Raw genomic sequence first — 23,599 nt, 5'->3', positions numbered from 1 at the left:
TGAGTGCCTCACAGAAGCTGGGCACCTTGCAACATAGCATTTAAGCATAACATATTGCATGTAACAACTGGAAGAAGAGAAGGTCTAAGGATAAGACAAAAGTGGGAACAATGGTACAATTCAAATGCACTTTTGAAGCCATACTGTCAAGACAAGAGAGCACCCCTTCAACTAGGATTTGAAGATAGGCATCAAATGATTACATGGAAGATGGACACCTACTTTAGGATAATGTGAAAATATACATGGCTGTGAAGATAAGAGAATGAAAAGGACTGGCTAGGAGAAGAGAGAAAAATAACAAACAGCAGTAGGATAGGAACTAAAATTTTAGTTATTATGTTGCTGTAGATCTCCTTAAGAATAGTACTGAATGTGAAACCAGAATGGCTAATAGCGCTGCAGGAGCCGAAAGCAACTATATCCAAAGTAGAAGCAACGAAATTACAAATATAGGAACAAAGATTTTTTTTTTTTTTTAAACACATCAAACTGGAGAAACAATATAATTGGAGAGCAGGAAGCATACAGCTGAGAACATACATGGGCAACCACAAAATGAAACTCACTGATATAAAAAAGATGTTGAAAAACATTTTGAAATAAAGAATAACTGAACACATGGGAAGCTGCTAGTACCATCTGGGGCACAGAGGATGTTTTATAAAAGACGACAGAAAGTGCAGTTTCTTTAGCCTGTCAAAATGAGGACTGAAAGGTGATATATTTTAAGATATAAAGAGCAAGCATCAGAACTGGCTAAGGAGAGTCCACTGGGACATGGTGGGGAGGGAGAGGAAAAGACAGGAAGAGTTTAGGCTTAAAACCAATTTGGCTGCAACCATCTGGCCATTAAATAATGACTGTTACAGAAGCAGAATGGTGGCTAAAATACCTAATTGTTAAATTTCATTTATGAAAAATATATTATGCAGTTGCCTAAAATACTGGCAAAGTATTGTGGAAACACTCAGGAAATCCCTTCCACACACAGGTTCCTGCAATGCAGGCACAGAGAACCCAAATGTCCTATTTCACTGTTTCATGGACAACTAAAGCCAATCCTTCAAAAGTGAGGACAGAACAAAGTATACCAAAGAATTATTCTGAGGCACTATATGAAATATTTGTCCAGCATTAGAACTATAATGTAATGCTTTATACCAAACTTCAGAAGTATCTGTACAGCACCTACTGACCCTCATTACACTACCATAAAAATGACCTTGCATACAATTATTATTTTTCCCTTATAATAGCCCTTTAAGGTAGAAAACTGCCATCACCTTTAATTTATGGAAATCTGAATTTATATGTACTCAATAATCAAACTAATTTTTAACAGACCAGCCCTACTACATAGAGCTATGTCATATCACAATATTTACCTCACATTTCTAAAGAACTGTTATCCTTTCAGACTTCAAAAGCATTTTAGAATGTTTCAAAAATATCCTTGTGTGCCCTGATGATATTAGAATTGTACTAACAATGCCTAATGTTCACGTACAAATTTACACCACAGAAGACCCCTACCATTACTTCCAATGTACAGATGGAGGAAGAAGGATGGTACGCAGAGGGTAAGCAGCCCAGCCAAGGTCATCCACCAAGTCAGCAATGGAGCCAGGAACAGAAGAGTCTACATTTGGCCTAGGGTTTTGTCATGTCACAAGAGTGACACAATAGATGTGACAACAGTATGCATTTAAAACACAGCATCTGTGACAGATATACCTGGAAATGGGTCATCAACTTTTGCAGAATTTGGCGAAATTAAACTGCTTCCTTTTACTTTTAATCAACAACTGAAACTAAACTTCAGTAACTTCCCTCCATCCTTGAATAATGTCTTTTGCTGTCTGCCTGTCAGAGGTGCTGTATGCAATCCTGTAAAGTCTTATCTGTCATTCACTGGAAAACATTTTGGATACTCTAAGGAATACTATGTAAATGTTATTGTATTCTAACAATTATATTCCCTCTACCTCAGAACCTGCATAGAGTTCATTTTAAATAGAAGATCAAAGAAATTACTAATCTTAAAAATGCAGATCTGCACTGAACACACAGCAACCTAGGTGAAACAGCTTTTCACCTTCTGACAAAATGCCACTCATTCCATACAATTAGAACTTCATCACTCTACTCTGAAGAAACAAATTCAGTTTTTACCTTAAACTGTCACATCATTATCTCAATAACCTATGACAATGGAATAGAAATACCTTGTCTGTGAGAAGTTTGGTAAGATTCTTCTGTTTTCTTGCTAAATACTGATCATATAACTGAGCCAGTTTAGCTGCTAACACATGCTCACGGCTAAAACAGGGATGATGGGTGAATATCAGTCCGGAAATATCAATATCCAATTGAAACGGCCCCTGAAAATCTCCAGGTCCAACAAGATACTGATTGGCAGCTGTCATTTTTATTGCCTGAAAGAAAAAAAAAAAAAGATGGATTGACAAGCCCTGCAAAACTATCTTGAGAAGAGATTTTGTGATAGAAAGTGACCCATTTAGCACTGCCTACAACTAACTACAGAGTCTTAAACTGTAAAAGAATTCTGCAGTAACCTCTTTGCTTTATTGACAAGTAGGTGGCATAAAACCACCACAGGTATTCTACACAACAGAATTTTAATAGCCCATATGGGCTGAAATAAGAAATCATCTGCCTGTGCTGCAGGTTTTGCTGAGCAATGAAGACAATGACACTGAAAAGCCTGCTAGTTCTCTTTTTACCTGTTTATTTGGTATCGCCTTATTTCATCTTAGAACTGAGCTCTAAGATAAACAGTCCAGCTGCCAGAGAGCAGCTGTCCTTGTAGACCATTTGGATTGTGTAGAAAAGGAAATATGTTATTTGTTTCTCCATTCTAACACCAGGGAAATTCACACCAACAAAGCCTTCAGCAACAAAGCTTAGAGAGTCTCATTCAACTTGCTGCAACTGAAGGCCAATCATGGCTTATATCCTCAGGTTACTGAAATCAGAAGAGAATTAGCAGTGCTTCTTGCTTAAGTACTGCTTCTGCCCTCTTAGAATTCTTCAGAAGAGATTCAGAGATATTCTGGTACTATAAAATATGAAGTTGTTAGTTACGTAGTGTTCGTTGCAGTCCCTTTGTAAGAACTGGAAAAAGGAGGATTGAGAGGGGAATTCAGCTGTTGCACAGCTCTTTTACAGGACTGGTACAAATGGTCATGAAACACACTTAAGTCCACCTGATCCTTCCACATTCAGTTTCTCATCAAAATGTTTAATATGCCACAATCTGTCATAAAAATGACAACTTTGAATTCCTCATGTTTTAACTGTACTTCTGGCCATAAAGGACCCTTAAGCTTAATATCTTACTTGCAACAGTGATTTGGGTATTTACATGTTACTATTCATGTAAACATGGTGTTCTTGAACATAAGCTCTCTTGGCCTATCTTTACTAAGATCTAAGCAGCAACCTCTTTTCCTTTATGCAGAAACACTCTACATAGACCTGTAGATCTCATCCTGAGAATTGCATATTTGTAACTAGCATCAATTAAAGGGCAACATTCAAATCTGTATCAACAGCAGCAGACAGAAACATTTGTGTATCCCAAAAGAGCAATCTACTTTAAAGTCTACAAAGTGACAGTTTTTCCAAGGGGGTAATAGAGTGCTAACAGGCAGAACAATTAAAGCTTGCTTAAAGCTTGCTGAATGGTTTTAATTGAAACTTATTTTGATTTGTACTGACTGCACACCGCAACTGCTGTTTGCCAGGGTAGGTATGCTGTGGTTCAAGGAAAAACAAAAAAACCGAAAAAAATCTGAACTAATGAAACATAAGTCAAAATTAGTAGCTTTCTACATGAGTGAACTGCATGTAAAGACTTATTTTGGAGGAATTTCATCACCGTAAATAACTACCACGCATATGCCCTTAAATTATTTCTCTCAAGCTGCAAAGAGCACCTCTGTCTGATTACCAAGTCTGTCTACCAGCTCCTACCACAAGGAGTTTTATAGATACACTAATATAGAAACTACCCTACTTCAGCATGAGAATATCCAAGGGTGCCTCACAGAGACCTTAGTGACTCACAGACTTGAAGCAGTTTGTCATGGACTGTCACTTCACTATTTTAACCAGTACTACTACTCTTCATCCTTTTGTATGCATTATTTTTTACAGAAAAATACAGGTGGAATATACTAGAAGAAGTAGAGCACAGTGTGGAACCCCAAAATGCTGTCAGTACTCATAGTTCTTAGCGCAAAACCCTTTGGCTCACCAGGGTTTCTGATACAGAAGAACTGGAATATTCAGTCTCAGTCTGCCTTACCTTTCTATACACTGTTTCAAGTTCTGGTGCAATGCCTTCTTCCAATGAGAATACTGGAGGCCTAGTAGAAGACTGTTTAATTGGATTAGGCAATGCTAAGATTTTGCCATCGTCACCAAACCACTCTTTCCCCTGCAAATAAAAACATAATTTTATATTGTTTCTTACTTTATACAGAAATAACTTGCAAATTTATAATTCTTATGAAAAACAATTATGGAATAAGAGGTGACTGTGAATTGTTTGTGACTGAATTAACCAAAACTTTTCTAAGACACCAAAATTAAATCTTCAAATACACTACGGGTAAGTTTTGAAATCGAAAGACCAAGAGCTTGCTCAAACTTTAAAACCAGATTTTTTTCCTTCAACATTCAGTGTTACAGATTTGAAAGAATAAAAAAAATCAACCCATCACTTATTTAAATGTTGTTTTCTTAAACCACTAAAATTGAAAGAATTATGTTTTACACAAGAGCTAAATGGCAGCTCAGAGAGATCATTCATCAAAGCATCTCTCAACTCTTCTAGTCTACAACCTGAACTAATTAAACAGCACCTATGAAAGCAGATGAGGCAAGTATCTTACACACCAACTGCTACCCATGGCTTCACATGTTAAACATTGTCCTAATTCATCCCTGCTCTCATGACCTGGATTCAAGAATAGCTTAAACTAGTGCAGCTGCTGAAAGACGCTGGCCTGCCCTCTTACTCCCACACCTGGTTAAAGCTGACCCTAGAACCCACCATTGATATAGTAACACAGTGAAGTAAACCAGAAAACCAACCGGGTTAAAGGTGGCCAGTTAAAAATTTTAGATCCAAATATTCCCAATGTGATTCACAAAAGTACCTTTGCTAGCTCATGAAGAATTCATAGAATCATAACAAAATATAAAGCGCAACTGCTGTACAGTAGCTTAAATCTATACTAAATCATACACGCTGTACTGTGTACAGGAGGATAATACAGCAGGATAAAATATATCCAAGTCAACTTCATGGGTGTTTCCATAAGCCATTCTTAAAAATCTAAAACGATTCTAAAACCTCTCCAGATAATCTATACCAATATTTAATTACCCTTACAGTCTGATCAGCAAATTTCTTTGTATTATCTTCAGTGGACACAGGAAACAGCCATTCCATATCGTTTTCTTTTGCTATGTTCTTCTTGTAAATAGTAACAACAGTGCCTAGTTATTGCACAAGTCTTTATACATACCACTAGCTCACAGCATTTTATAAAAAGAGTAAATTATAATTAGCCCTGTTGTAGTGGCAACTAAACCTTGGCACAGACAAGCGAAGTGATTTGTTCCCCAGCAGGCTATGAGCAGAGCCAGGAAAAGACATCAGTTTTCTAAGACTCAGTCTGGTGCTCTGATTATTGTGATACACTAAAAACATACTCCTACAAAAATCCACATTTCCTGTCATCTGATACTGCTAAAAATTTTGAAAATGAAAGCCCCATATTACCATGACCATCTACCTACTTAACTATAACAAAGTAAAATACTATAAAGAAAGAGTTTTAAAAAGACAACTAAGAAGGTAGTGGTGACTTACTTGCTTCTGTCTAAGTATTCTGTTTTCTAAAATATTTTGATTAGACTGTGATACAAAGGGCCTTTCTCCTGTGTAAAGACCCTCATCCTCAAGGTACCTAGGCTGCATGTTTCCAGGCATCTTCTCAGAAGTGGGCACTAATGAGAAATTAAATAGAAAAGCATGTAAAATATAACCGTAGTTCTAGTTTATTAATTCTTTAAGAGCTTATTGGCATAAAAAGCGAATGGCACTGCATATTAAGCTTGCTGTCAGAAATATTTTCCTAACTAGGAAAAAAGAAATAAATATATAACCAAAACAGGTTCTTTTCTTAATCAGGCCAGATCCACAGTTTAAACCTATCATAAAAGTGTCACGAATCTTCTAAACAGATAACATTTCCTCACCACAAAATACTTCAAATAACTTAGTGAAGTTTAGTTTTAATAGTTGCTTGTATAACAGTGTAAAGCCCTTTAGCAGCAACAACTGACTAGACAAACATATCTAAGCCTTTCCCATATAAAGTGAAACTTTAACTAAGACTAATCTGAACTACTATTAACAGTTTGCTTAAACTACTCTCATACAAAATACAGAACATGCATAAAAAGTCATGTTAGCGCAGTAACAGCGGATGGAATTCTTTAAAGCCTGCCTGCAGGATTATTTCACCGGTGTGTATGGGCTCAGTATTTTTCAAAGAGCAATCTCAAAACACGGAGACACTATACTGAGGGTTACAATAAAAGTTATCCCCTAAATCAGAACACAATGGACCACTAAGTTACAAGACATGAAAAACCAGAGGCACCCAATGTCAAACATTTTGACATCATATTGCAAGCTGTGCCGATACCATTTTGGTACAGAACAAAGAGAGACTCATTTCTGTTTCTTCCAGTTCAAATACTAAATAGCAAATGATATTATAAAGCAATTTTTTAGGACTTAGCAGTTCTATGGGAGTAAGGTAAAAAGGTCAGAGACATGACTGATGTTGACAAACCGTTTTCAATTCACAAAATCAGACTTTGGGAAGAGGGCCCCTTGAATCACTTACTTACATGACTCTTGAAAAACATGCCACATGGAAAAAATCGCAGATGTTGGCAAGTGAATAAATGGTGTAAGTTATAATGTACAATGCATGAGCCACCCTTAGTACCTAAATGTGTGTACCCGGTAACCTCTTGCATATGTTAAATAATGTAATAGCTAAACTCCAGTGAAAGAGGGGCCAGCCATCTTACATTTACTATAGACAGCACTAAGGTAATCGCTCCAGAACAACTGACGTGCCCTGAGTTCACTTGCTAGTATACCAGCTGGTGACCTGCTGAGGTGGGTGTGTTCCTAGTTAATCCATTTTGTCAGACCTTGTCAAACTTGACTGGATGATCAGTGTCAGAACCACAATTAAATCTCTCTCTACTGCCAGAGACAGTCTGATACAAGATTTTTCAGCAGATCAAAGTGTGCCATGCTATGCAAAATCCAGGACAAAATAGATAAGCACAATCTTCATACCTGCTAGCATGCTGGGAGTGAAGAGAAATTCTTTTTCCTTTTTCAGTTGCTCAGAGTAGCTTTCACAATCAGCAGGTTTCATTACTAGAAAATCTTCAGCTGTCTGTCCTATAATGAATAAATCATCACCTTTAACTAGGCATACATCTTCATCCTATAGTTTAAGAGTAAACACCTGTTAGTCTATTTCTTAAAATGGAGATATTTAGAAAGTACAGTTTCAGAATTTTTAAGGAAACAAAAGTTGCCATTTTGTATTAGATGATTATAATTAATTCAAGAAGTCTGAATAAATATATGAACATTTATTCTATAGCTCACACCGTTTCATCCTCCTCTTGTTCATCCTCATGGGTTTCTACACAGTCTTCTTCTGTCTCCTCTTCTTCATTTAATTCGTTCCTTTTCCTGGATCCAGCCTTTATACTCTCTGGTTCAGGATCAAAATTGAAGGTAAAGAAATTATATGCTTCTTCAGCGGAAGGAAAATCATTCTGGAACTAAGAAAAGAAGACAAAGATACTTTAATATGACATTTATAAGAAATTTAGGGCAAGTGAAGATATTTTTCCATTAGTAATAGTAGTAACACGTATAAACACTTGTCACAGGATGATTATTTTATCTCAAACAGAACTCACCCAAATGCTGAAGCTGACTGAAATTTTTAAATGATACATGAAAGTTTCTCTATTGCTATACTATTATTTCATTAAATATTTCTTGTAATGTGTTATTAAAAAGTTACCTGTTTAATTTTTAACCAGCTTATTGTTTTAAATATAAACAATTTACAAACGAGAAATTCCAAAATTTAAATTCTGACTATGCAGATATCCAGGTGAATGATAGAAGAGAAATTTCAATGGTATTTTGCCTCTGAAGCACCCAGGCCTCTTTAGTGTTACAATGAACCCTCTAATAAAAGAATTAACAGTAGCATTTTATGGCTAATAAACATCAATATCCTAATCTGTAAACTGCTTTAACTGTCAATTGGTGGCATTCAAGAAAAAGAATTTAAACAGAAGAAACATTTTTCCTCCAAGATCCAGTAACTGTATCCAGATGGATTTACCTGATTTTTTTCTTTTTTTAAATCAAATGACCCAAAGGCATTCTTATATTTGATGAAGGTTCCCTTTTTATACTTCAAATGCTGGTATATATTGTTTGTGAATTTTTAAATTAAATAAAACCCTCTCCACTGCTTAAGACTGAATTCTGTCTGCTTCTTCAAACAGAATCATGAAGCCATATAAAGTTTAAATGAAATTAATATCAGTTATTGAAGTGAAGGAATTTTAGTACTTACTGTTGACTTTTGCTTAAGCTTTTTTACAGAATCACGAAACTTTATTTTTGATGGTAAGTGGGATTTATCCTCTCGCATCTTCCCAAATTTATCATTATCAGACTGCATAAAAATATATGCATAAGTTGTAGCATATTTACTGAGCAATTAAAAAAAAGACAAATAGGTGAATACAAAGATTAGATATTGCATTTTCACAGAAAAAAATAACAAAAAAGAAACACAGTCATTGTAACAATTATACTGATTTTATTTATTTTAAAAGGGTACATCTAATTATTACTTAACTCCTTTCTCCTTTGGGTTAAGAAATAGACTGCAGAGTATCAAGAAATGGTTCATTCCATAAATGTTGTCTTACTTTCTTCCCTGCTGATGAGATCATTGTTTCCGCACTCCCAAACATAAGCAACCACATGCTAATCTCCGCAAGGGGGAGAAATGGGGTAGCAATGTGAAATCTTCCTATCTGCACAGACAGCACAAGCCAGCCAGCAGCAGCAAGGGTGCTGCTGACAGACACTGCTGACCAGGGAAGGGAATCAAGGAGCTAAGGCCAGCTTCTCATATAGCTCTTGCTGCAATCAGAAAAAAACCTATTTGGTATTATCCAAAAAAGATGGTGTCATTGCTTGGGTGATTAAATACAGACTTGATTATTTGCTTTGTTCTCTCTCAAACAATTATGCATAGCCTACTCTAAAACTCCAGGGGTGATACTCTTCCATCTTTTCAAGAAAGGAGGTAGCATGGTTATCCATTTCCAGTTTTCTGAAGCCTTATCTGTCTCTACACACAGATCACTGTAAACATCACTGGTTCTGAGGTTGCTTCACCAAGTTCACTTAAGTGCTTCAAAGTGATTTTCATCAGGTTCAGCCAACATAAACACATCTAACATTCTATCTGTTTTTCCTCCTTGTGGCCTGAATTCCTGAATTCAAGGAAGACATTTCTCAAGTTTACAGCTGTTCAACCTAAACTTCAAACTAATAATAGCAAAAAGAAAATCTCAAACCCTGGCAATCTGATGGCCACTTAACAACAGAACAGTACTTCATATGTGTGTGAGTAAATACAGGAAACAAAACCAACACATGGAAGGTTTCAGATATACTTTATATAGAACTAGTAACCAACTTTAATAAGGGTATCACTTCCACATTTTCCTAATACAAACGTATTAAAAAAATACTACTTAACTGAAAGCTATGACAATTACTTTTTTATAAGAAAAACACTGCCAAAAACCTCCCCACAACCTACATGAATAGTTAATTCTCCCCTAGACAAGCAATTCAGTCAGGCTAATTCATATTGTTTGGAATTCCAGATAAAAACGTAACTGCTACATGCTGTTATTTCCTGGGCACACACACTCTCTGGAACACATTTTCTACAGGCAAGCAATCTCTTTGTGAGTTCTGAAGAATATCTGGGCACAAGTTCTGCACAGGCATAGCCTTTGTTATTTTTTTTAGTACAAAATTCATTTTTTAACAAAGAACATGCTTATACTAAAAAAGACTGAATATAAAATAGTAAGAAGGAAAAGAAATAAAGTACAATGACATAAAGCTAATATCCAGCCTTTAGCAATTACTCTGTGCAAATTTATATAAAGCTATTAATACAGTGGTCCTTTCTGTTACAGTAACTTTTAAATAGTTCAAGGCATCTTAAGCAACAGAAGTCATGAACCTGTAAATGACAGCAGTTTCACATGATGTCTATACTACAATGAAAGCAAATTATTATTGTTAAATATGTACATTAAAAGCAATAATCAGAAACATTCCTTCCTGGTTACTAATTCAAACAATAGCATAATTTTTATCCCATTAAAATAAATTAAATTGATCTTCAAGACTATGTGTAGTCTTTGATTTATTTCATGTTTCACATTCACTTTCTTATTATCAGAATAGCAAGACAGATTGCACCTTCTTACCTCTTTATCCAATCTGACTTCTGTTTTCCCTTCTCTGATGCTTTTTAAATGCCTTGGTCGTGGACTGGGGTCTTCTTGCAATAAAGTAATTTCTGCTTTTGACTAAGCAAACAAAAAAATGCTTAGCTGTAATAAAAATATAATAAGACCAAAGCTACAATAATTCCCAGGAACTCAACAATTTATGTATGTTTGTGTTAGGGACAGAATCTTTCATCTATATAATCAGCTTAAGTGATTTTACGGACCTAGATGTTAATACCCCTTATTAAACTGCACAGTAAACTTACAAGGAAATCTATTGATTTCAAAATAGGGTAAGAAATTTTTTGACAAAAACACAGAAGGATCTTGTAATGATTGTATAATTTTGAATTACAGAACAATGATAACTTATATATTATTACAAACAAATTAAATAAAAACTTTAGAAAAAAATACAGCAATAGAAATGCACTGGAAAATAAGTGTACTGATGAATTGAGTATTATTTTGGCATTAAAAATAAAAAAGCAGATATCCCAATTCAGATTCACATGGCACTAAGCAAGCAAAATGAAGTGGGTAGTACTTATAAGACTAAAGTCAACCAAACAGGACTTCTGAAGGATTCTCACCCTTGCTGCTTTGAGTTTCTCTCTCATTCGCTCCCTAACAGAAGATTCTGCAAAGCCTGTCCTCGATGTAGAAGGAACAGGTGGCAACTCTGAAACAGAGAAAACAGGGTAACATGTTTAAATTAAGTATTTTCTGAAAGAAACTTAAAATTATGTAAAATAAAACCATACATACCATATGGAGTCCCATGTTCCAACAGAAAGAATTTGCATGAGAAAATGTGAAGGAATGAAACATTTTCTGGAATTCAGACCTTATAGACTATCACTTAAATGCCTTTAACTGCGATGGATCTACCTTTCGTTATATACTATGAACTACCTGAAGTAAAGTATATACACACTTTTTCCTATTAAAAACACATAAAGAATTACCTGGCATTTTATAAACTGTTAGTCAGAGCTGCCTAGATCTAATTTTGCATGGTGATGGGCTCTAAAGCCTGATACAGGTGTGATTGCAACAGTAAAGAATTTACAGACTTGTCCCCTTTTTCAGCCTCAAGCTACCTGTTTTTTGTAGTGACAAAATATTAATTTCACCAGCAGTGGTTTAGTGCTATAGCTCTAGTACAACCAAGAGAGTAAGATGTATTTTACCCTGTCCCATGTATGACTGACTGCATCACCAAGTAACTTCACACACAAGCTACTCTCAGCTCTACTTGTGCCACCCCTCTGGAATCAGCAGACCACCTCCTCCAAGCTCAAGAGCAGTCCGTCCCCACGCTCAGGAAGTCAAGCAAGACCCACAGGAGGCTGCATGGATGAACTAACTCAACTCACGCATGAAAAGAAAACTTACAAGAGATGTAAACAGGAAATAGTATGACACTGTCTGACCATGCAGGGAGGGGCTTAGGAAAGCCAGAGTCCACCCAGACTTGAATCTGGCAATGGATGTGACGGCCAACAAGGTGGGATATTACAGGTGTATTAGCAGCAAAAGTAAGACCAGGGAAAATGGTTACTGGCTGCTGAATGGGGCAGGGGACCAGGTGACAGGAGACACAGAAAAGACCCAGGTAATCAGTGCTTTCTTCATCTCAGTTTCTACCACCATCAGGAACACCAGGCTCTGGAGAGCAGAGGCAAAGCCTGGAGCAGCAAGAAGTCACCCTCAGTAGAGAAAGACCAAGGAAGGCCATATTTAAACAAACTGAGCATACGCAAATCCATGGGTCCTAATGGGATGCTTCCGTGAGTGCCAAGGAAGCTGGTCAATGTCACCTCAAGGTCACTCTCAATTATCTTTAAAAGATCATGGCGATGATCAAGGGAGGTTCCTGAGGACTGGAAGTGAGCAAGGAAGATTCCCCCTTCGTGGAGGGGAATCTGGGGAACTACAGGCTGGTTAGCCTCATCTTGATCCCCAAGAAGGTGCTGGAGCAAATAAATAATCCTGGAAATCATTGCCAAATATGTTAAATACAAGATGAAAACTGGAAGTCATCAGCATGGATTTATGATAGGGAAAAACTTCTACCTGACCACAGAGACAACTTTCTATGATGAGATAACTGGGTTAGCGGATGAAGAGAAAGCAGTGGATGTTGTTTATCAGTTTCCTGTAACACCCTTATAGAGAAACTGATGAAATATGGACTACATAAGTAGGTGGACTGAAAATTGGCTGAATTGTTGGGCTCAAAGGGTTCTGATCGGTAGTGTTAAGTCCAGCTGGAGACCATTACTAGAGCTGTACCCCTAGGGTTGATTTCAAAAAACCAAAACAAATCCCACAACCCACCCTCCAACTCCAAGAACTCATCAAAACTCAAGTATTCTCTGTTGATCCTGTGAAACATATAAATCTGAGTTTTAAATCTGTGGCATATATTTAGATTTTTTGATAGATAGTAAATACCAGGTGTGGACACTGACTTGGGTAATCATGTGATTATGAAAAAGAAGAATTACTGTTTGTTGCAGCCTTTGAATTGCTGCTCCCAAAAAGCCCAGGCTTTTCTTCCATAATTAAAGCTGAATGCGAACATGTCTTTGACAACCAAACTTATCAGGGCCTCCTTTTCCTTGAAGGACTGACAGCATTCCTCCTCCTTATCTTCCACATACCAAATCCTCTTAGATTATGATTTCTTTAGGTAGATTCAGTAAATATTAGTAGGGTGACTCTATACCCTACTGTATTCCCCGATACCTAAATAAAAAGTATTAATAATTATCCAGTTGTTTACAGAGAAGCTATGCTCTTGGGGTCAGAAATACTAAGGAGTGGATACCTACAACCTATCCACTCATATAAATACAAATGAAAAACATTTTAAATGTACAATATAAATGAGATTATATGTGTAAGCAAATGGCAACACTTCCAGCAGCTTTATGTTTAAACACAATTATGGTCATCTTCTGCACAGTGTTTTGAGAAGGTACCCATCTCTCTCTCTTGGACTGTACCACCACTGAAGAAGAGACACAGTTATCCTCTTTACAGAAGTCTCCAGAATATTTTTAGCTGAAAACACAGTTTTATATACCTAACAGCTTGGAAAGTCATCACTTAAGTTTTTTTCTTTTTGAGAGACCTAACTCATTTCTTCATTAGCAGAACTGATTCTAGCTACATAATTGTCTTCCCAGCTGCACAGACCTCTTCAGTCTCACTGGAGCCCTGGAGTTCACCTGGAAATTCTCAGGACCTTACTGAAACTTTACCTTTGACTGATATATGCAGTGTTAACTTTTTAAAGAGAAATGCTTTATATTCCTTCTTATATGCGGAATCCTCAGATCTTATTTTTTTCTCCTGAACTTTTGTAACTAGTTTTTATTTTCAGAAGGAGCTCCATCGTTCCACACAACACAGTGGCCCTTTTACTAGATCAACTCTAAGATGATTATCAGAAGAAAACTGTAGTTCTTTTTGCACATGTGCTTTGTGGTGAATGGCTTTTTTTTTTTTTTCTCCTTAATTTTTAATCTGTGAACACATGGCATTCTAGGTAAAGAAGTTTTTCTAGTTATCTCCACTTATAGAATTGTATTACTTGTCAGTTCTTCGAGCCAAACACCGATTTGTTCTTTGCCCTTACGAGAGAATGTTGTTTGCCAACGTCCAAGTAAAGGGTGATTTCAGGTTTATATAAGGCGTTAAATTAATGAAAATGAGATAAAACAGTAAAGGGTAAGGGCTTAAGAGTGATAATGTCACACAACATATATCACATTATGGCTTATTCAATATTATTCCAAGAGCTTTACTGGCAGTGGAAAAATACTGTCTGTTGAATATACAACTTAAACATTTAAAGACTACCTACTATACCAAAGTCAAAGTGCAATCTAATTTCTAGGATGACCTTAGTTCACTGTCACTTAGAAAGAAAAATACATTAAGATAAACCCCGCTAATACTGATTCTACTCAGAAACACCAAAAGATTTGGGACAATCCTAATCTTTTCAAATTGCACAATTTACTGCCTGTATTTTTAAGAAGAAGCATTCATTGTGTTTGGAAACTTTCAAAAGAAAGAACAAGGCACAAAGTGAATATCACTAGCATGAGACACATAAGAGAAAAGCAAGCATCCCACAACCAATTCCTTACTGAGAAGAATACTAGAGACAGAAATAAGCAAGTACTCAGTAGAGACACTAAGAGATGACACACAGAGAAGCCTATCTGCATTTTGTCTTTTCTAACAAGGAATGCATTATGAGTAAGAACAGGGTAAGAATTAATGACAAAACAGAGAACAAGATCTAGATAAATATTAATCAGACCGAGCTAATTAAAAGCCGTCATTGCAGGGTATCCAATAATGAACTGGCTGCAGCAAAATCAGAACCATCAGTGATTCTGAGAAGCGATGAAGAACAGGCAAAAATCTCAGGCAAGTGTCTTTAAGAAATGGGAGTGAGCTGCAGAAGCACACACAAGTCAGTCTAACTTCAACTCTACAAAAAAGACTCAGCCTATTTGTAAATATTTAAAAGACAGTAAAGTAATAAGCAACAGATAGTAAAACAATGAGCAACAGAAGGCCTAGATTAGACAAGATCAAGACCTATCAAGCCAATTTAATGTTCAACATATTTCCTACCCATTCTTGCAAGTAACAGAAGCAGCATACATCTCAACTTTTGAGCCTGCCTTATAGAAGGCATCTCTCAGTAGGAAATATTTTGATGAAATGACAGGGGGAAGGGGACACGTTCAAGTCACTGGAAAAATCACATTTTAAAAGATAAGCAAGTAACAGTTAATAAATTCAAACCCCATATTGAATAGGTATTTTCAGGGTCTGCCTCAATCTAATGTCTTTTAAAACATTTATTAATGGTTTGAATGATGGAATAATGTCTATCTGTGTATAAAACACGTAGACAAGAACTGTCAGAAGTCACATTTGTTCAAGACAGACTTTGAAGAGTTGTTGCAATAGAGAAAAAACTTCAGTATCTTTTACAACTTCAAGCCCACAAGAGACTGCAGCACACAAAAAAGCTCTATGCGTCTGCTGGAGATGGAAATGATGGACTTGAATTGCAATAAGGAAAGTGGTTACACACTGGAAAAGCTTTTTAACTTTTGGGGTATTCTAGCATTGTAATTATGACCCCTAAACAGTTATGGAACCCTCACTGGTGCAAGCTTCTAAGTCTAAAAAAAAAAAAACCCAAACCAACAAAAAATCAACTAAAAAATCTCCACGAAAACCAAGTATCAAGACCTAAATAGAGTTGAAATTACTTAAAGGAAGAAGTTAGTCTAAAGCTACCTTTTGATTTGCCTTCTGTGACTTTTTTTTTACCATTGTATTCTGCTCAGTGTCTAAAAACATACTCTTATTTCATTGGAGGAAATGCTTCAGTTCAATTCCATTCTGATAAATGAAAACTAGAAAGCAACAGATTAGAATCTGCTTTCGATCTTCTGAAATACTTGACAATTGCTTGTAAACACTCCCAGACAAGCCAGGTTGAACAGCATAAACACACAAAATTAGGGCAGAAACAATCTGCCACTACTTTAACCGCTTCTTAAAGCATCAGAACTCATGCTCTGTATGCAGAATTCTTTATGAATTAATCAGTTCCTTTCGCAACAGGGGAATTATTCTTTCCATACATAATGAAAAACATTTTAAGGCTTTAGTAGTTGCAGTAAAATTAATTCAATGTATCAATTATTGTGGGAACCTGTGGTTCCTTGAAAAAAGGACCACATAAAAAATTGTTACTTTATTTCTCTGTACACGTACTCTTTTTCTGCTTATGTGAAGTGGCTCTACAGCCAACTAATTTGTGCTTAACTTCAAAAGACATTTTTGAAGTGAAAGAATAAGACTGATATCCATGAGAGCATTACTTCGCAGGATCACCACTACAAGCCTGTATCAAAAAATTTCACACCACGTTTTACATTGGAAGTGTCATCATTCTACAATGGTTCCATATTTTACTTTAGACAGATCTAAAAAACTTGCTGGATAGTCAAACTGAAATTAAGTCAAACTTAGAACCTAAAAATGTCATCTAATAAGTTTCTCCCTTGATTTCACCTGCACTCAGAGGAGCCCAAACACGCTCAATCTCTGTGTGACTTCAAAGCTCTCTACACTGACGCACACCCAGAATCTCTGCAAGTGTCTCAACACCAATCCTGAATCTGAACAGGATGCAGAAACTAGGCACGAGGGAAAAAAGACAGAGGGACATGCTGTGACCAAGCATCAGTTACCTGAAATAAAATACGGAATGTTAACTTCCAGCATAAGTCCTGGAAACACTTTTATATTTTTCATGGATACAATCACTGCATAAATGGTAAGACACTCTAGAAACAACCAAGTAAGTAACAAATTCAAAAAACCCAACAATGAAGAAAAAGATTTTGTAACACTGTAGTTGTCCTGGCTTTACAAGGGAATAACTATCAGACATGGGCTTTTCCTTTAAAGCAATTCTTCTTTTGCAAATCTTATTTATTAGTCTGACTAGTGGACTGACATATAGCCAAGTCTTTCTATTTAAGGAAGGTATATAGGCATCTAGGCACACACATAATTAAATTATAGTAAAATAAATTTCTGCAAACAGACTGCATTAAAAAAATAGTAAAGACTGACTGAACACTTTAAAGACTAATAGTGATAAACAGAGACTATGATGAATACTAAGTGAAGAAATAGTTGATGGGTATGTTTCCAAATAAGTTTGCCATAGCAGTATGAGAATGAGAAAGTGATTATACCATGCTAGCATAAAATAAACCAAGTATTTGAAGGACATCACAAACTGATAATTCCAGAAACATTACCTAACTGGTGTTAAAATATAGTTCCCTTTTCATAAAAAGGGGGGGGTGTGTGTGTGTATACTTTTAGCACCAGAAATTTAACATAAACAATGAACAAATGTGGGTAATGTATTATCACAGGTACCAAAGCAAAACCAAAACAAGATAGTAAAAAGCCTATGTAATATTTTTCAGTGGCACCTGGAAAATGGGGGTGTGTTGTTACATTTTAGTTTTTAAATGGTTAGTTATCACTTGGCAAGACAGTGATAAGCAGAAATTCATATACAGATAATCAGCCTAGTAAAGGCAGTGAAGAAATTAAAAGAAATCTACTTTTACCTTATGAGTGAGCAACACAATAGGAAACGTCAGGGTCAGCCTATTCAAAAGCTTAATATACCAAGGATGAAAATTTACATTATTTATAAATCTGTCAGACTGAATTCCAGGGGAAAAAAAAATTGAAATAAGTGTTGGGTAGATGCATGAAGACTTTAGCTCAAGGTACAGTCTCTCTCAGAATTTAAGAGGTAATTTTGAAAAATGAATCAGAAGCATAAATTATACTGCCATTAAGTAAACCAATCATACAGACTATTCAGCATACCACATGGAGTACTTCTCACTCAATCATACAAAATTAGCAGAATTACAGAACTTCAGAAGCAGGAACAAGTAACAAAGTAAAATACTTAAGAAAACAAAACAATTATCACATAAGGAAACTAATGGCTAGCTTTCTTCTCAGAGTACTGCTGTGCTGTTTTTTATTCTTGGAAAATGAGTTTCTGTAAAAGAAAACAACCATCACTAGAGGGTGTCTCTTGATTTCCCCACGCAATCAATTCTGAAAACTGTTTGGACTCCATCTGTCAACAGTGCATCACTTCCTAGCACAAGCTGGCACAGTGAGACTCAAAAATCATTCAAAAGAAAAGTACACAGACTGTGAAAGAGCTAGAAACGTCGCTAAATTGTAGATATCTGTAACAAATATCATATTTTGCTACAATGAGTTTAAGGACAATACATACATTTTATTTGATAAACCTCGGTATTGATGAAAAACTAAGCATGTTTATACTTTGCCGGATTTTGGTTTTATTGACTTTTTAATACTGTTCTTAATTAGCTCTTTTATGCATCCTATTTATGTAAGCCCATAAAAACTACGCCGTAAGATTCACAACATTAATGTTGTCCTAAGTATTTAACAGGAATATTGGAGAGATTCTGCCAAAGAAATTGAAGGTTGCTTTTCAAGTACCAACAACTTCTATTCTCTCCAAGCCTGCAATCATTCACTTCTAACAGCTTCGCACTGCATCACTCTCTTGCACTCTCCTACTTTGTGAGTAAATAGAGCATTTCACATGTGACACAAACCAGCCCATCAATCAATCCATGTGCCATCATAAGCATGAATGACACTTCAAGCACAAAATATGAGGTTCACATTCAAATATGTAAATACCGCATGTCTACACTAACACCTCTGAAAAACGTTGTGTATTTTATGTAAGGCCATTCCACAGTCTACTCATACTTAAATACGGTAGCAGCATGTCTTTCCAGTCCGGCGCTCTGACTTTGCGCATGACGCTCCAAGCTGACTTGGCACACGACAGACACCCCTCCATCCCTGCCCTAATCCTGCGACTAAATCCGAGTTTAAGGAAGCTCCTCAAGGGCAAGCGTAACCCGCGCGCATCACGCGCCTCCCCTCCCACGCGGACCCGGCAGCAACTTTCCTGCCTATGAGCCGGCGGCAAACCCAAGGCGTTAAGGCTTAACCCAGCACCACCCCCGAGCCAGGGCAAGCGGCCTCGCAGTCTCCGGGACACCCTCGATGAGGGCGGCCGGTGGGGGGTGCCGGAGCCGCCGCCGCCGCCGCCGCCACCGCCCATGCCACGTGCAGCGCGCCCCGCCCCGGCCCGCCCCGCCGCTGGGCGGGCAGTCAGTCAGTCCGTCAATCCGTCAGTCACTCGTCACTCACCGCGCGGTGCCGGAGCGGCAGCGCCAGCCGGGCCGGTCGCCATGCTGGCGCGGCTCCTTCCCTCCGCCCGCCGCTCGGGGGAACCGACAACCTCCGGCAGCTGCAGGGGAGCAGAAAGGGCGAGGGACGGCGCATGAGCGAGAGGAGCCGGGACAGGCCGAGAAGCGAGCGCGGCGCCTGCCCCCGCCGCCGCTGGGACCCCAACCCGGAGGGGGCGTGGGCCTGCGCGTGCGCGCCGCCGGTTGCCGGCGCCATGTGCGCATGCGCGGTGGCAGCCCGCGGAGGGCTGCCCAGAGGCGGCCGCCGGGCCTGGGAGTGGGGTGGGGAGCGGGTCGCGGAATTGAGGATGCTCACCGTTTTCTTTCTCCTGTGCCTGCGAGTTGTCAGGGTCCTCCTCAGCCTTTCCACCTGGGCAGCGTCCTCGTCCGGGATCTCCTTTCACAGAGAGAGAGCTGTGCTGTGGGGTAGAGGCTGGCCTTGTCCCCAGACCCGCGGAAATAACCTCTCGTCTATCAAAATACCCGATTTAAGCAGTTTTTTCCGGATCTGTATGTTCCACTGATGCCATTGGCAGGCTACAGTCCTGAAACTGGCTGAAGTTAGCACATACTGCTCTTTGTTAGCAAGATTAGAGCCTACTGACAGCTCTAAAGCATCTTGCCTTTATCTTTACGGTTTATTTCCTCATACCACAAAGGGGTTTGGGTTTTTTTTTTTCCCCTTCTGACGTTTTATTGACATAGCACCAGGCGCAGTTTAAACATGATCACTTCAAAAGTATTTCTAGTGATGAGAAAACAGGGTAGCTGTTTTTGCAACCTACTCAAGACTAAATATATTTACCCAATAATTTGAAGATAATTTCATGTGCTATATGTTGGATCAATATGAAATAGAGTAAAAGACAAACATTAAAGGTGCCTATTTAACAGCATATGTTTTCTATGGTTGAAATGTATTTGCACAGAAATGAATAATTATGCAAACCTGCATTAACTAGAATGGTACTAACTGATCTAGGGTTAGCCAGAGTTTACAAGACACTCTTATTTCACTTTTTGCAGTCACATATATAAAAGATTCCTATTACTCTCAGTGGAAGATGATCCCACACCATTTTTGTCTCAACTAACTGGACACTAACCTCCATGATTATCGTCTGTGATTCTTCACTGTGGTTCATCTGGTTGGTGGCTGACACCTGCCTGTCACAAGCAACACAGGAATTAATCATAAGAGATAGGCTTTAATATGTGCATAATGAGCATGAGATACATTCCGTGTAACCTTTGCACCCTGAACACTCAAATGACATACCATTTAACATACAGCCTTAATACTTTAAAAACGCCATGGTTTTTTTTAGAACAGAATGATTAAAAAATATATGTATGCATTTATTTAAGCAGTCCATATAATAGTGAATAATGTGGGCCTGTACATGCTGTATGAACACTCTTGTTACATTTTTTTTTAATGAACAATCCACCTACAGTCCACAAAGCGAGCTGCAAGATCCAGATCACCGAGACATCTTCAGTTCCTTTTTTCCTCCACTTCCAGCATTGGGCTTGGTAAGGGTTTCAGTTTTACCAAACCTGGAACCCACCAAATCACTTCAGCTTTGTTTACACTAGAAAGTTGCTGTATTTGGTTACAAACATTTAGGAGATTTTAAAATTTATATCTGTACAACTCAGTTCATTGCTCCTGTTATTACAGATTCCTGTCCTGCTTTACCTTTCACTGGCAGGAAAACAACCTCAGCTGTATTTGTTCCCCATGCAAAGCTTGTGCCAACGTGTCTGCACCAAGTGCAAAACCTGAGTGCCAATGTACTGAGCTAACAGATGATAACTCGCAACATCATAATTTATTCTGCATTTCAAAATCCCCATGAAACAACTCATGGAAGTAAAATGTGTGGCCTTTTTCCGTACCTGGCTAAATCTCTTCTAGCAAGAGGGCTGAGGCCTGCACAGGTCATCCGTTGTTTCCCCATCACTTCATTGTACTGGGTATATACAGGCTCATGCATACTCACCTCAGAAAGTGCTTCAAGCCCAGACTAGAATATGAACAGTGATCTTTATATTCCTCTTTATCTTAGGAGACGCCTAATAAAAAAGCACAAGCAGCCAAGGAGGAGCAGTGTGGTTATCTCGTGCCTGAGGCTTAGCCCTTACCAGCTACTAGCCCCAAGGATTTTCAGGTTTCTAAATAAGCCTCAACTAGCACAGGGAGCTGAACTTGTCCTAAACAAGTAGTTTTCTTAGACAAATATGACTACCTCCCATACCTGTGTTTGCCTCAGCACCAGGTGATGTACCCAAAAATGGCAACATTTCCTTGCTGCAGGCAATGTTCACCAAATACCCTCTTCATGGCTCAAAATATATAGCACTGCAAGAAGTAGCCACATTTTTATTGCTTGGCACATAAACGTCTTTTTCATATCAAGCTTTACATATCAAATTTAGTCTTTCCTAAAGGCACATGTAAATGGAGAACACTGGCAACAAAGCAGAAGGGCCTTATGGCCTCTTTCTTTAACAATTTGCTAGCATTTCTTGAAGTTAAGTACTATAGCAGGCACATTAAAATGTAATAAATTGGATGCAAGAACTATAAAGCTCTCCATTAGCTCAGAGGCAGTTTCCAAAGCACTTAAAACAACAAGAATGCAGTGAAGTTTCTCTCATTCCTCTTTAAAATAAAATAACTACATCAAAAGTACCTAGAAAATAATTTTGAGGATTTTGGATTCTTAAATCTGTCTCCTTCATGAAAACACACAGGATGCAGTGATATTGAAACAAATCTAAAGGAAAATGTTTGTTTCCTACCTGGGTTTTCTCATACAGCAGCTTTCCGAGTACAGACAAGAACCAAGCACAACACTCCCCCTAGCAACAAAGTCTCAGCTTTGCTTTTTAAAGAGAAAGAGTCAGATTCTCCTCCTTAAGACACTAAAACAGTTCCGGAAGACTTCTTTTTTGTAAACAATTTCTTCTACAGTAAAAGGGAAAGTCATGAATAAAGTATGGGGAAGATGAAGTGACTGCAGCTCCTTCAGGCAGTAACGCATTTCAGTTACTGCAGTGACTTGAAAAAAAAAAATCCATAGTATATTTTTACAGGACCAAGGATAGTTATTTCAGACCGAAATACAATAAAGATAGTCACTCCTCCTAACTTTAAGTACCTAACTTGGCTAAATTATCTGATTTAATTTCTGTGTACTTCTCCTGTAAGTAGAGGAGAGGCACAGACTCTTCTTGAAACATGTAAAATTGAGAGCAGTGATTCCTGAATATCAATCATTTGCAGAAGAGTGTGTCTCATTCTATTGATTAAAGGGAGATATTAAACCTCTAATTCAGGCTATATGCCAACATTCCAGCAAGTAAATTTTTTTTTTAGATTAATTTCACTCTGAAAAAAATCCCTGACATTAGTCACGTAGGAATAAATCCTTGAAGAGAACGGTTAGTAGCCAGTTGTTTTTCAAGTGCTGTCTCTGTTTTCCAGTGCCTTAAAGTGCTCCAAGTATTAACCAAAGCTGTATCAGGAGGACAACGATGCATTATTCTTTACAAATCAGCATAGGCCTCAGCAAACTTCAGCATGTCATTTTGGGGAAAAAGAATGGGAAATATAGCAGAGTTTCGAAAGGTATAATCTCTCAGCAGCTGTAATTTGCAAACAGGCTTTTTGCCACACCAGGATTAAAAAATGTATTAGTACGTACTCTGAGTCTGGAGAAGGCAGATCCTGAAACCAAAGTAAGAAGTAAAACAAATCATAGCTTTATAAAGTAATGAATGTACTTTAATACTTCTGTAGCAGAAAAAATAAGGATATGAAGGCTTCATTAGGGTTGCTTTAGAGCCCGCTTAAAGGTAAATACAATCCTTAAGCCCTGGTTAGAGAAGCAGTGGAGGGATGGGTTATCTGCTAGTTAAATGCTCACAACCGGCTTATGTAGATACTAGGAATGGCAGAAGTATCGGCGCTATCAGAAACATGG

The 23,599-nt window shown here is 37.7% G+C and overlaps 1 protein-coding gene across 9 annotated transcripts in view; it reads right to left on the bottom strand.

Annotated features, from left to right (window-relative positions):
- CC2D2A (coiled-coil and C2 domain containing 2A) overlaps positions 1–22,453 on the bottom strand; it is a 65,989-nt gene extending 43,536 nt beyond the window's left edge. For 6 of the 9 annotated variants that reach the window (XM_074865793.1, XM_074865794.1, XM_074865799.1 and 3 more), the window contains exons 1-12: positions 22,416–22,453; positions 20,714–20,774; positions 19,924–20,004; positions 19,570–19,669; positions 11,304–11,392; positions 10,687–10,788; positions 8,736–8,837; positions 7,744–7,920; positions 7,421–7,574; positions 5,909–6,045; positions 4,334–4,465; positions 2,229–2,438 (exon numbers count right to left, since the gene is read on the bottom strand). In XM_074865793.1, coding sequence (XP_074721894.1) covers positions 2,229–2,438; positions 4,334–4,465; positions 5,909–6,045; positions 7,421–7,574; positions 7,744–7,920; positions 8,736–8,837; positions 10,687–10,788; positions 11,304–11,392; positions 19,570–19,669; positions 19,924–20,004; positions 20,714–20,774; positions 22,416–22,429 — 1,359 coding nt within the window. In that variant the 5' untranslated portion in view covers positions 22,430–22,453. Of the gene's footprint in view, positions 1–2,228; positions 2,439–4,333; positions 4,466–5,908; positions 6,046–7,420; positions 7,575–7,743; positions 7,921–8,735; positions 8,872–10,686; positions 10,789–11,303; positions 11,393–11,478; positions 12,984–19,569; positions 19,670–19,923; positions 20,005–20,713; positions 20,775–22,415 lie in introns of those variants that run through there. The other 3 variants (XM_074865795.1, XM_074865800.1, XM_074865802.1) reach the window with 3 other exon arrangements.
- Between the last annotated feature and the right edge of the window lie 1,146 nt (positions 22,454–23,599).

Source organism: Strix uralensis, chromosome 4 (genome assembly GCF_047716275.1).
Source record: "Strix uralensis isolate ZFMK-TIS-50842 chromosome 4, bStrUra1, whole genome shotgun sequence".
In the NCBI taxonomy this organism is placed as follows: Eukaryota; Metazoa; Chordata; class Aves; order Strigiformes; family Strigidae; genus Strix; species Strix uralensis.
This window is presented reverse-complemented; position numbering and strand designations above follow the sequence as displayed.